The sequence below is a fragment of the Bos mutus genome, chromosome 10, assembly GCF_027580195.1.
Source record: "Bos mutus isolate GX-2022 chromosome 10, NWIPB_WYAK_1.1, whole genome shotgun sequence".
NCBI classification, from domain to species: domain Eukaryota; kingdom Metazoa; phylum Chordata; class Mammalia; order Artiodactyla; family Bovidae; genus Bos; species Bos mutus.
This window is the reverse complement of record NC_091626.1, coordinates 54987022-55001990: the sequence shown is the minus strand read 5'-3', so window position 1 is coordinate 55001990 and position 14969 is coordinate 54987022. Positions and strand designations below refer to the sequence as shown.

The window sequence follows — 14969 nt, the reverse complement described above, 5'->3', positions numbered from 1 at the left end:
ATGAAATTGACTTTCTGTTTTGAGGTCTGTGTCTTCATGTTAAGTTTTTCACATATTGTAAGGTGTAATGGCACTAACAATTCTTGAATGCCATTTTGGTGGTTTTAAATGAAATCTTATTTAGTAATATTATATTCGTTTATATATTAATTAATTAATATATATTGTATATTAGTAATGTTATCTTTCTTCCTGTTAATTTAGTATGCTAACCAGCTTTGACCTTGTTCTCAGTTGGCATTAAACGTGGGCTGAGAAAAATTTTTATTTTATTTTTACTTTGTTTTATTGGAGTATAGTTGATTTACAATGTTATGTTATTTTCAGGTGTATAACAACTTGATTCAGTTATACATTATATATATTCATTCTTTTTTAGATTCATTTCTCATATAGGTTATCACACAATACTGAGTAAAATTCTCTCTGCTGTACAGTAGGTCCTTGTTGGTTTTCTGTTGTATATGTAATAGTGTGTTTGTGTTTATCCCAAGCTCCTGGTTTATTTCTCTGTCCCCACATTCCCTTTTGGTAGCCATTAGTTTGTTTTCAGTATCTGTAAGTCTGTTTCTGTTTTGTGAGTAAATTTATTTGTATCTTTTAAAAATTATATTCCACATATGAGTGATATTTTATATTTGTCTTTGTGTGACTTACTTCACTTAACATGATAATCTCTAGGTCCATTCATGTTGCTGTAAATGGCATTTTTTTGTTCTTTTTATGGCTACTATTCAATTGCATATATGTACCACATCTTTATCCATTTCTCTGTAGATGGACATTTAGGTTGCTTCAGTGTTTTAATTATAGTAAATAGTGCTGCAGTGAACATTCGGGTGCATGTATGTATTTGAAGTATGGTTTTCTCCAGTAATATGCCGAGGAATCGGAGAAGGCAATGGCAAGCCACTCCAGTACTCTTGCCTGGAAAATCCCATGGATGGAGGAGCCTGGTAGGCTGTAGTCCATGGGGTCACTACGAGTCGAACGTGACAGAGCGACTTCACTTTCATTTTCACACAATGGAGAAGGCAATGGCAACCCATTCCAGTGTTCTTGCCTGGAGAATCCCAGGGACAGGGGAGCCTGGTGGGCTGCCGTCTATGGGGTCAAACAGAGTCGGACACGACTGAAGCGACTTAGCAGCAGCAGCAGCAGCATGCCGAGGAATGGGGTTACTGGATCATATGGTATCTCTGTTTTGAGTTTTTTAAGGAACCTCAATACTGTTCTCCATAATGGTTGTACCAATTTACATTCCCATCAACAGTGCAGGAGGGTTTCCTTCACACCTTTTCTAGCATTTATAGTTTGTAGACTTTTTGATGATGGCCTTTCTGACTGGTGTGAGATGATACCTCTTTGTAGTTTTGATTTGCATTTCTCTGATAATTTGTGGTATTGGTAAATCCCTTGTTTGTTGGTTTGTTTAAAAATATTTTCTCCCATTCTCTTGGTTACCTTTTCATGTTGTTTATGGTTTCTTTTGCTGGACAGAAGCTTTTAAGTTTAATGAGGTCCCACTTGTGTTTTGTTTGTTTTCATTACCAAAGGAGGTGGATCAAAAAAGACATTGCTGTGAATTATGTCAAAGAGTGTTCTGCCTATGTTTTCCTCTGAGTTTTATAGTGTCCAGCCTTTCATTTAGGTCTTTGATCCACCTTGAGTTTATTTTTTCATGTGGTGTTAGAGAATGTTCTAATTTCATTGTTTTACATATAGCTGTCCAGTTTTCCCAGCATTACTTACTGAAGAAACTGTCTTTTCTCCATTGTCTATTCTTGCTTCCTTTGTTGTATATTAATTGACAATAGGTGTGTGGGTTTATTTCTGGACATTCTATCCTGTTTCATTGATCTATAGTTCTGTTTTTGTAAAAAATCTTCAAAGTAATTTCTTTAAGTTAAGGAAGTTCTCTGATACTCTAAATACTGTGTAAAAAGATATATTTATTAGGTTCTGTAGCTACTAGTATGGAAGAGTATATGATTATAGTTAATAATTTCTCAATTAGGTTAGTATGTTTATATTCAATAAATGATTTAGACGTAAAGTACGATTATAGAGTGCTGTTATAAAGTGGCTGCACTAAATTCTTCTATAGTCAGTACTCAGTAAATGCCCATTAAAGGAGTAATGAAGTTTCCCTGTTGAAGAAGAGTTACCTTTATTATATACTATGATAAAAGTGTCCAATATGCTACTGGGTAAAAGCAGAGGGCAATTACTTGTAACTCCAGAAAGAATGAAGTGGCTGGGCCAGAGCAGAAACAAGGCTCAGTTGTGGTTATATCCAGTGGTAACAGTAAAGTCTGATGCTGTAAAGGACAACATTGCATAGGAACCTGAAATGTGAGGTCTGTGAACCAAGGTAAATTCAATCAGTTCAGTCACTCAGTCGTGTCTGATTCTTTGTGACTGTATGGACTGCAGCATTTCCTAGAGCTTGCTCAAACTCATGTCCACTGAGTCAGTGATGCCATCCAACCATATCATCCTCTGTCATCCCCTTTCTCTTCCTGCCTTCACTCTTTCCCAGCATCAGGGTCTTTCCCACTGAATTAGTTCTTCCCATCAGGTGGCCAAAATATTGAAGCTTCAGTTTCAGCATCAGCCTTTCCAGTGAATATTCAGGACTTATTTCCTTTAGGATTACTGGTTGGATCTCCTTGTACTCGAAGGGACTCTCAAGAGTCTTCTCCAACATCACAGTTCAAAAGCTTCAGTTCTTTGGCACTTAGCTTTCTTTATGCTCCAATTCTCCCATCCACATATGACTACTGGAAAAACTATAGCTTTGACTAAATGGACCTTTGTCGGCAAAGTATTGTCCTTGCTTTTTAATATGCTGTCCAGGTTTGTCATAGCTTTTCTTCCAGGGAGCAAGCATCTTTTAATTTCATGGCTGGAGTCACCATCTGCAGTGATTTTGGAGCCCAAGAAAATAAAGTCTGTCACTGTCTCCATTGTTTCAAGGTAAATTAAATGTGTTCAAGCAGGACATGGCAAGAGTGAACATTGACATACTAGGAATCAGTGAACTAAAATGGACAGGAATGGGCAAATTTAATTCAGATGACCATTATAACTACTTCTGCAGGCAAGAATCCCTTAGAAGAAATGGAGTAGCCCTCATAGTCAACAAGAGTCTGAAATGTAGCATGTGGGTGCAGTCTTCAAAACAGCAGAATGATCTCAGTTCGTTTCCAAGGCAAGCCATTCAGCATCACAGTAATCCAAGTCTGTGCCCCAATCACTGATGCCAGCGAAGCTGAAGTTGACCAGTTCAATGAAGACCTACTTCTAGAACTAACTCCAAAAAAAGATGTCCTTTCCATCATAGAGGATTGGAATGCAAAAATAGGAAGTCAAGAGATACCTGGAGTAACAGGCAAGTTTGGCCTGGGAGTACAAAATGAGGCAGGGTGAAGGCTAACAGTGTCAAGAGAACGTACTGGTCATAGCAAACATCTTTTCCAGCAACCCAAGAGATGACTCTACATATGGACATCACCAGATAGTCGGTACTGAAATCAGATTGATTATGTTCTTTGCAGCCAAAGATAGAGAAGCTGTATACAGTCAGCAAAAACAAGACTTGGAGCTGACTGTGACTTAGGTCATGAGCTTCTTAGTGCAAAATTCAGGCTTAAATTGAAGAAAGTAGGGAAAACAACTAGGCCATTCAGGTTTTGGGCATTCCCAAGTAGCACTAGTGGTAAGGAACCTGCCTGCCAATGAAGGAGACATAAGAGGCACAGGTTCGATCCCTGGGAAGACCTCTGGACGAGGAAATGGCAGCCCACTCCACTATTCTTGCCTGGATCAACTCCCTTATGATTATACAGCAGAGGTGATGAATAGATTCAAGGGATTAGATCTGGTAGACAGTGCCTGAAGAACTATGGACGAAGGTTCATAGCATTGTACAGGTGGCAGTTTACCAAAACTGTCGCGAAGAGAAAGAAATGGAAGAAGGCAAAGTGGTTGTCTGAGGAGGCTTAACAGATATCTGAGGAAAGAAGAGAAGCGAAAGTTAAAGATATACTGCAGTGAATGCAGAGTTCCAGAAAATAGCAAGGAGAGACAAGAAGACCTTTTTCAATGAACAATGCCAAGAAATAGAGGAAAACTATAGGGAGAGACCAGAGATCTCTTCAGGAAAATTGGAGATTACAAGGGAGCATTTCATGCAAGGATGGGCATGATAAAGGACAGAAACGGTCAGGACCTCACAGAAAGAGAAGTGATTAAGAAGAGGTGGCAATACCTACAGAAGTATACCAAAAAAGTCTTAATTACCTAGTTAACCATGGTGTAGTTAACCATAGATCGCTCACCTAGAGCTGAACATCCTGGAGTGTGAAGTCAAGTGGGCCTTCAGAAGCATTACTACAAACAAAGCTAGTGAAAATGATGGAAATCCAGCTCTACTATTTCAGATCCTAAAAGATCACCCTATTAAAGCGCTGCACTCAATATGCCAGCGAATTTGAAAACTCAGCAGAGGCCACAGGACTGGAAAAGGTTAGTTTTCATTCCAAGCCCAAAGATGGGCAGTGACAAAGAATGCTCAAACTGATGTACAGTTGTGCTCTTTTCACATGCTAACAAGGATATAGTCAAAAATCCTTCCAGCTAGATTTCAATAGTACGTGAACCAAGAACTTCCAGATGTGCAAGCTTAGGTTTCAAAGAGGCAGAAGAACCAGAGATCAAATTGCCAACATTGGGTGGATCATGGAGAAGGCAAGGGAGTTCCAGAAAAATAGCTACTTCTGTTTCATTGACTATGCAAAAGCCTTTGACTGTGTGGATTACAACAAACTATGGAGAATTCTTAAAGAGGTGGGAATGCGAGAGCACCTTACCTGCCTTTGGAGAAATCTGTATGTGGGTCAAGAAGTAACACAACTGGACATGGAACAGCTGACTGATTCAAAATTGGAAAAGGAGTATGACAAGGCTGAGTATTGTCACCGTGCTTCTTTAACTTAAATGCAGAGTACATCATGCAAAATGCCTGGCTGAATGAAACACAAGTTGGAATCAAGTTTGCCAGGAGAAATATCAACTACGTCAGATATGCAGATGATAGCACTCTAGTGACAGAAAGTGAAAAGGAACTAAAGAGCCTCTTGCTAAGGGTGAAACAGGAGAGTGAAAAAGCTGGCTTGAAACTCAACATTCAAAGAAACTAAGATCATGGTGTCCAATCCCATCACTTCATGGCAAATAGAAGGGGTAAAAGGAAGCAGTGAAAGGTTTTATTTTCTTGGGCTCTAAAATCACTGTGGACAGTGAGTGCAGCCGTGAAATTAAGAGACGCTTGCTCCTTGAAAGCTATGACAAACCTAGACTGTATTAAAAAGCAGAGACATCACTTTGCCACCAAAGGTTTATATAGTCAAAGCTATGGTTTTTTCCTGTTCAGTTCAGTTCAGTCACTCAATCGTGTCCGACTCTTTGTGACTCCATAGACTGCAGCACACCATGGTTTTTCCTGTAGTCATGTATGAACGTGTGAGTTGGACCATATAGAAAGTTGAGTGCTGAGAACGGATGCTTTTGAATTGTGTTGGAGAAGCCTCTTGAGAGTCTCTTGTACTGTAAGGAAAGCAAACCAGTCAATCCTAAAGGAAATCAGCCCTGAATATTATTGGAAGGACTGATGCTGAAGCTGAAGGTCCAATATTTTGGCCACCTGGTGCGAAGAGTGAGTCATTGGAAAAGACCTTGATGCTGGGAAAGACTGAAAGCAAAAGAGAATGGCACAACAAAGAATGTGATGGTGAGATAGCATCACTGACTCAGTGGACATAAATTTGAGTAAACTGTGGGAGATAGTGGAGAACAGAGGAGTCTGGCATGCTACAGTCCTTGGGGTTGCAAAGAGTCAGACACAATTTAGTGACTATAAAAAACAAAGTTCTTCATTAACTTAAATAATGTAGTGTGTTATGAAACAGTTTTATCTAATTGAAAATTCTTTGTACAGGGAATTATGCTTTGTATACTAGTATTTTGATATATTTCAAATATTTAAAATAGTGATTTGAATACAGATTTGGGGGAGTTTTTGGCTTATTCACTAATAAGTGTGGAAAATTTAGGAAACGTTTCCCCATTTTTATAGTAATATCAGTACCTAAAATGTCTTTCCATTTATATAATATTTAGTTGATGTTCATTTCTTTGGGTGTTTCACCTACATATTTTTAGAAATCTAGTTACTAAAATAGGTAATAACCAGAAGAAATAAGGAGAAAAATTATTGTCTTAAGTCTGGTTTCACGAAACACATGGACTTGTATTTATAGAAAAACCTGAGTTCTTGAAATGACTTGGGACTAAGAACAATGACTCCTGCTCTACTAGCGTTTTAAAACTGCAGAGCGACTTAAAGCTGTAGTGTTAAGCTGCTATTAAGATTTTTGTCGTCTGTAGCATGTCTTTACACTTCAGTTTTCTCAGATTATTGAAATGGAAATGTTATTTTTCTTATTTAATGCATTGATTCTCCAGACCTGCAATCAGCTATTTATAGATACAATTTTAATTCTTGCTCTCTTTCACTTAGGACTTTCTGAAAACCAACTAAGATAAATAAAATGTGAAATGCTTTGTAAGCTTTAAAGGGCTCTACAACAAATATTTGTTATGAATAGTAACAGGTGTATGTTCTCTAGCATGATTAACTGATCAAGGTCAAGTGATCATGGATGTTTGGAAAGAACTGAGTTTGAGTTTGATTTTGAATGAATAGAATTTTTACTGGCAGAGATAGAGCTATTGAGTGTAGGAAATAATGATAGCCAAAGATAACAGAGATAAGTTAAAGGGTCAGAATTTAAAACTCTCAAATTCAGAGTAATTTTGTTTCTCGTGTTAAAAAAATTCTTATCATAAAACAGTCTGTTTGTACTATCTAGCTGTTACATAATCAGAATTTTAATCCAAAATATCCCTATTCATTAACTTTTCAAGTAGCCTAAGCATCTCACAAGAATGCTACTCTGATTATACAGAAGCTTTCCCAGGTACTTATAATAGCCATCAGTAATCACATGCTTTCAAGTTAGAAAAAAAAAAATCATTTTTATGTTATCTCAAAGGATGAAACAGAGGAGCTAGGTATTGTAATACCCTTGTTTTCTGGGCATATTTTCCCTTATTAAGCAGACAGATGAATCTGTTAGAATAATTTTTGCCCTCTAAAGTATGTTAAGATATAAAATATCTTATTAATAATGACAATGGATAAGGCAATGGCACCCCACTCCAGTACTTTTGCCTAGAAAATCCAATAGACGGAGGAGCCTGGTAGGCTGCAGTCCATGGGGTCGCTAGAGTCGGACACGACTGAGCAACTTCACTTTCACTTTTCACTTCCATGCGTTGGAGAAGGAAATGGCAACCCACTCCAGTGTTCTTGCCTGGAGAATCCCAGGGACCGGGGGAGCCTGGTGGGCTACCGTCCATGGGGTCGCACAGAGTTGGACACGACTGAAGCGACTTAGCAGCAGCAGTAATGACAAGATACTATTCCTTTATTATTGAATGCTTTCTGTGTGCCAGATGTTGTGTTGGTTGCTCTTAAAAGTTAAGATATGAAAGGTTTTTTTAGTAATGATAGTAGCTTGCATTTATTATTAAATGCCTTCTTTATACTAAATACTGTGTTGCATGCTTTATTTTTAAATGCACTATAAAGCACTGGGTAAAATAAGGTGTTATAACTCTTACTTTACAAAAGAAGAAACGGAGGCTCAGAGAAGTTAATTAAATTAGCCAAGAATACATAACTTATCAGTGACAGGGCTTTGATTTGAACTTAACCTGTCTGATTTGAAAGCCTGGAGTATTTTTTGCTTCTACTTTCAGTGTACAGTTGTGAGAGCATTAAAATATGTGCAGTTTTAAAATCCTTGTTACCAAGTACAGTGTGTTTTATTTTCAAAAAGAATTTTTACTCAGCCTACGTATAGCCTATTTCCATTTCTCTTGCTAATCCTCTAAGGCTACAGTCCTTTAGGCTTTAAGGTTATAGTTTTCAAAATAAAACTTCACTTAGGAATGAAATCCTTATAAAAACAAAATTTTATTCAAAAGTCTAATAAATAGCATATAAAATCACAGCTTCTCTGTCAAACACACCCAGTATATTCCCTAAGGAAGAGCCCTTTAGGCTCTGGGGAAGCTAAATTTAAAACCGTTGTATAATCCTAACTCTATTATGAGCCCTTTCACATGAATGTGTGAGGTTTTATCATTCAAGATTAGCCATTTCAACTTTGTGTGTAAGAATAAATGGACAATATAACCTAAAGCCATGAATTGTTTAGTCACTCAGTCATGTCCTACTCTTTGCGACCCCATAGACTGTAGCATGGCAGGCTTCCCTATCTTTCGCCATCTCCCAGAACATGCTCAAACTCATGTCCACTGAGTCAGTAATGCCAGCCAGTCATCTCCTTCTCTGTCGTCCCCTTCTTCTCCTGCCTTCAATCTTTCCCAGCATCAGTCCTTTTCAATGAGTCAGTTCTTTGCATCCAGTGGCCAAAGTATTGGAGCTTCAGCTGCAACATCAGTCCTTCTAATGAATATTCAGGATTGATTTCCTTTAGGATTGACTGGTTTGATCTCCTAGCAGTCCAAGGGACTCTCAAGAGTTTTCTCCAGCACCACAGTTCAAAAGCATCAGTTCTTTGGTGTTCATCCTTCTTTATGGTCCAACTCTCACATCCATACATGACTACTGGAAAAACCATAGCTTTGACCAGATGGACCTTTGTCAGCAAAGTAATACTGTCTCTGCTTATTAATATGCTGTCTAGGTTTGTCATAGCTTTTCTTCCAAGAAGCAAGCATCTTTTAATTCACAGCTGCAGTCACCATCTGCAGTGATTTTGGAGCCCAAGAAAAAAAAAGTCTGTCATAGTTTCCACTGTTTCCCCCTCTATTTGCCATGAAGTGATGGGATCAGGTGCCAGGATCTTCATTTTTGAATGTTGAGTTTTTTGAAAGCCATGAGTAGACCACCTCTTTGTTAAGTGGACAAAACTAACTTTTCATTAGACATTTTAAGTTGTTAAAAGCTTCTGAAGTGTCTCTCTAAAATTTTTTTTTTAAAACAAACTCATTTACTTAAGCATCTAAAGTTAATTTATTTGTGGGAACTTAGTTTGGCATACGCTTTGTGTTTTAAGTTTTTTTTTTTGCTTGACATATTTTATTTTGCTCTGCCTTCTTTCATAGTCATTATTTATATATTTATTTGAAGCTGTATTTATTATTTTCCCACATTGAAAGGTATTTTATGAACTATTTGAGTGTATATTGTATATAATAGATATTTTGTAGTTTCTTTTTATCCCCTAACTTTAGATCACATCAATTTTTGCCATTATTTATTGTTACTTGTATGATATGTTGATTATATTACTTTTAATTTGACTCCAAAGTATTTTTTAATTTAGCTCCAAAGTATTTTTACTTAGTTGTAAGCAATATTCTGAAGACTTTAAAAATATTTTTCCACTATTTAAATCATTGTAGGTATGAATGAAAGTTCATTTTTATCAAAACGTCCTTCTACTTCTGAAGTAAACAGTGTTAACCCAAAAAAGTCTAAACCCAGTGAAGGTGTTTCTGGAACAAATTCCTCAGCTGTATTTTCTTCAGTTAAATCTCTTTCAGTGACATCTCCCCAGGCTGTGTCATCAAAAGGTAAATATGAAATGTGGCATATATAAAGAAATTATAGTATTTATATATGAATTATAGAAATTGTAGTACAAATGATTAATAGTGGTTATTGAAGGTTAAAAAGTGATGAATCACATATATTTTGAATTTATTTTAGGTTCAAATACTTCATCAAATCAGTCTAAAAATGGAACACCTTTTCCAAGAGCCTGTCCAAAGTGCAATATTCATTTCAATCTTTTGGATCCTTTGAAAAATCACATGAAGGTAAAATTTTTCAGAATTTAATTTTAAAAAGGTTTGTAAATCCTTAAAAATACTGATTGATTTGTAGTAAATAATGATTTGTTCAGCTCTTAAGATAAATATTCTTGTAATATTTTCATATAAGGTAGAAGTTCATATTCATAATCATTGTTTTCATGTAAGATGAAGATCCCCTGGAGGAAGGCGTGGCGACCCACTCCAGTATTCTTGCCTGAAGAATTCCTATGAACAGAGGTGCCTGGTGGGCTACAGACCATCAGGTTGCAAAGTGTTGGACGTGACCGAGTGACTAAGCACAGCACAGGAAAAGATTTAAAAATTTCTTCTGAGTCATCAAATTTTAAAAACCAAGTTCATATATATTATGCCTACTTATCATATTCTAATTTTAAATGAAAATAATGCATTATTCAAAATATCTTATTTACTACCTTACGCATAGTTGAAACTTTTTAAAAATAGGCATTTTATAATGTGTTTAATGTTTCATATAATGGCTTCCCAGGTGGCTCAGTGGTAGAGAATCCACCAGAAGACTTAGGAAATGTGGGTTTGATCCCTGGATTGGGAAGATTCCCTGGAGAAGGAATGGCAACCCATTCCAGTATTCTTCCTGGAAAATCCTGTGGGCAAAGCAGCCTGGCGGGCTATAGTCGATGGTGTCGCGAAGAGTCTGACACTACTGAGCACTCATGCATGCAGTATTTCATATAAGTTAACAGTTCCTTTAGTTATCTTTTTTGTTCATGCTAATATGTGCATGTCACATTACACAATGAATATCTTAGTTTTACATTAATTTCAACACCCAGACATAAACTTCAAATGGTAGAGCATTTCATATGAAGTCATTGTTTTAACTCAGTCCAGAATATAGTTTGTGTAATGATTATAAATTAATTTGAGATTCTTATTGATACAAGAAGCTTCTGAAATTGGAGTTTAAGAAATTTTCAAAGTACAAATGAAATAGGTTTAGGTAACACTTCACTTAAAATATTTTAGTAGGTATTATAGTACCCTGCTATGTCTGTGTAAAGATAGGCTGTATTCCTCTTCTGTGCTGGGTATAAATGGAAGGAAGGGGTAAAGAGAAGAGACAAGACAAAAGGCAGTGTAGATCATGTGGAGAAAAGGAAGAAGGATGCAATGGTACAGAAATATCTCAGGAAAGATTCTTGCTGTTTTAGTGATTGACAGATCTCTTGAGATGGAGTATTTTATGAAAAACAGAAGTAGAAAAAAATAAAGGAACTTCTTTAGAAATTCAAACATTGTCTCTTCATTTACATACAAAACTGTATTTGGTCTGTCACTACTTTTAGCTTGCAGTATGTACTGTATGATAATTGCACTTTGTGCTTTGTTTTTATATGAGAATTAACCTGTAGAAATGCTTTCAATTTTACTATTTATGTAATATCTTGAGATATCTGGGTGTTTTGTTTTGTTTTGTTTTGCATTTTGGACATAGGGGAAAAAAGAAAAGTGTAAATTCTTTAGTTATCTTTAATTATTTGAGTAGGTAATATATGATTCAAAATTTAAAAGTTCAAAAGTACAGGGCAGACAAGTAAAAACTCTTATCCTTGTCTCTTATTTACCTGGTTTTCAGTGTGACTCTCAAAGAAAATAATAGTTATTAGTTTTTTTGTTTTTAAATCTTCCCTAGTCTTCTTTCTGCATAAACAAGTGAACACAAATGTTCTTATTTCATTTCTGTTTCTTATACAAGCTGTAGCATATTATATATATTGTACCTGGTGAGACTGGCAATTATTTTCCAAAATGTAGCTTTACTTCCAAAACATATTATACCCTTGTTTGTGATTACTCATATTAGAAGTAATCACAACTTCATATAATATTCTATAATAAAACACTATACAATATTTTTTAAAAAGGATGTAATCTCTTGAATGGGAAGATATCTCTAAGACATATTATTGAACTGAGTTGAATGTAATATGAATAATTTATGATATATTTATGTCATAAAAAATCTTACAGACTAATCACTAAATCTTGCTCAGGGAAGTATAAAATTACAAAGACTTTTTATGTTCTAGATTGTGTATTTTATACACAAACAATAATTTGTAATAGTAGTTTCCATTTTGAAAAAATAAGTTTTTTAGATTATTTGTAGATGATTTTATTTTGCTTTTTTAATAGATAAATAGATGACTATGCCTCAGAAATATTGTTTTCTTTCAATGAAAAATACCTAAAACATAATTCAAATATGCTATAATAATAAGAACCATATACTTATTTGAGACCATGGAGAGACTACTAAGCTTTAAAAACATCATTTAATCTTTAGAAAATTATTTTTCTTTTTTTTTAGAAACTAAACATATACTCTATCTTCTTTGGCTGCTCTTTGTTGCTGTGCATGGGCTTTCTCTAGTTGTGGAGAGTGGGGGTTACTCTCTAGTTGCAATGTGCAGACTTTTCATTGCAGTGGCTTCTTGTTGCAGAGCACAGGCTCCAGGTGTGCAGGCCTCAGTAGTTGGAGCACACAGGCTCAGTCGTTGTGGCTCGTGGGTCCTAGAGTGCAGGCTCAGTGGTTATTGTTTATGGGCTTAAGTTGCTGCATGCCATGTGGAATCTTCCTGGACCAGGGATTGAACCCATGTCCCCTACAATATCAGGTGGATTCTTATCCACTGCACCACCAGGAAACTAGAAAATTCTTTGAGATAGACATTTTTATCATTGTTTTAGACCTAGTTAGTTGGTGTAACTGATGTTCAAAACTTTAAGGGTAAGCTCAAGTTCTCAAATACTTTTTACCACCTTTTGACAAATGTATGGGCTATTTAACTTGAAGACAGATATATTAGTTCTTTTTTAGGGTATGGAATTAGATATTTATCAACCAGATCTAGATTACTAATCACATTATTTAGATTTCTGTGTCTTCACTTAGTTTTTGTCTACTTGCTCTGTCATGGATTGAGAAATAACATCTCAATCCACATCTTTCAGTACCAATATTTTCTTTGGTATATTGCAATTCTTTTTTAAGATTGTTGATACTGTTTGTGATACAGATGAATCTCTTTTATAACTATACTGTGAACGTATCCTTTAGGATTTTTATAAAGTGTCCTTTTTTGTCTTAAAGTTTGACGCGTTTTAGACTCACAACCTTTGTTTTCTTCTGGTTTCTATTTACCTAATGTATTCTTTGTTTATCCTTTTATTGGTATTTTCAACCCTTCTGAGTTGCTTTGTTTTAAGCACGCCTCTTGCTTTAAGTAGAGAGTTGTAATCCTTAGTAATCCTACATGAAAATCTTTTGTTTCAGTAGTTGATTTAAATTTCCTTATTTTCATCGATGTGATAGGTTTCTTTGATCTTGGTTCTGTCCCAATTTTTTTTAACTAAGTTGAGTTATCTTTCTTTCTTTCACTCTGTGGTTGCTTTATATGTATGTAGTTTGGATTTTTAGAGAAGTTGTATGTTTGTTTTCATGTTTATCCTCATCCTTCAAGTTTGAATGTTATATGATTCCAGTAGTCTTCTATTCTTATGGCCATTCTCTCCCGTTAAAATGGATTAAAGTAGCTTTAAATTTCCTATTCTTAACCCCATTCATACTTTTTCCTCTGCTACCAGTATTAGTCAATATTAGCATTCTGAATGTAGTATTTCTTTGTACTATTAAAAATGCTCATACCTATACGTCTTTATTTGGTAATTCTAAATTATATTCCTTGATGTGCTGCTACCATGTGGAAGCAATCTGTGAACTTTCTTGATCTCGTATTTATTGTCCTTTTACTTCCTTTCAGTTTTTATTTGTTGGTTATATCATTTTTCCATTGTCAAGGACATATACCATTTTCAGTATTCTTAACCTTATTTTTGTATTTGTTTTAACCCTTTTCCACAGTAAATAGATTCAGTGTTCATCACCAGTCTTTTTGTCATGGTTCCTTTAGGGATCACTTGTTTGATTAAAGTTCATTTAGTAATTTCTTCAAAAAGAGCCTGGAACAGTATTCTTTGAGTTCTTTCATGTTCAAGACATTTGACTATAGTCCTCTAAAACTTTAAATCTTAGCCTGGTTCTCATTTCTGAATTTTGCATTCTGTCTTTTGTATATTTTCTATACTTTGCTTTCCTCTCAGTTGCTAAATCCCCCAACCTTCTTCAGTGCACCTTTTTCATTTTTGGTTATTGGTGGTTTGTCATTCAGCTTTTTTTAATAGGAGTATGAAACATTGTTTAAAAGATACTTTGAATGAGATTTATATGTTTATTTTAAAAATCTGGTCCTACCTTAGTTTTCTGTAGAAAAAAAAGAAAATGGAAGAACAGCAAGCAGTTGATGATCAATTATGGATTTATGAGTATTTAGGATAATAAACTTTTATAGATGTACTAAATTAGACATTTCTGAAGAATATGAATCTTGCAGCATATTTTACCATAGATTACGTAGATTCTTTTGTAGATTTCAGAATAGCCTCAATTCTCAAATATGACTCAGAATAACTCTTCAATCTGAAAGCCAAATTTTTGAGTATAAAGATTATCCACAATTGTAATTAGAGACACTATTCTTTGCATTATAATTTTCCTGATGTTTGAGATCCATCCCCATAGTAAAACCACAGATAAGCTGAGAAGTTTTGTCTGTCAAAATGATGTTACAGATGTACATCATTTGTAGTAAGACACATATTTTAAATCATTTTTCTAATAGTGCTGGTGAGTTTACTCTGATTGATCTTTTTCTCCATTTTTCCTTAAAGTCAAACCCAATGTTTTTAGACAGAACTTAGCTTTCTAAAGTTCTTTTAACAGTTCAAGTTTCCTCAGTTTGAACTCTTAAATATTATGTGTGTCTTAGGAAGAATCGATAAATATAGGTAGCAAAACCTTTGTCATTTCCCTCTTTTTATTGTGGTTTCATTTCAACTGTGTCTTTCAGAGTATAGACCACAGAGGATCATATTGTATTAGAGAACTAATG

The 14969-nt window shown here is 35.3% G+C and overlaps 1 protein-coding gene across 9 annotated transcripts in view; it reads left to right on the top strand.

Moving 5' to 3' along the window:
- ZNF280D (zinc finger protein 280D) overlaps window positions 1–14969 on the top strand; it is a 127074-nt gene that overhangs the window by 39877 nt on the left and 72228 nt on the right. For all 9 annotated transcript variants that reach the window (XR_011465660.1, XM_070377965.1, XM_070377961.1 and 6 more), the window contains 2 exons: window positions 9562–9732; window positions 9869–9978. Coding sequence is in view for 8 of the 9 variants with exons in the window: in XM_070377965.1 (XP_070234066.1) it covers window positions 9562–9732; window positions 9869–9978 (281 nt within the window). In the remaining variant the exon portion in view is untranslated. The remainder of the gene's footprint in view (window positions 1–9561; window positions 9733–9868; window positions 9979–14969) is intronic.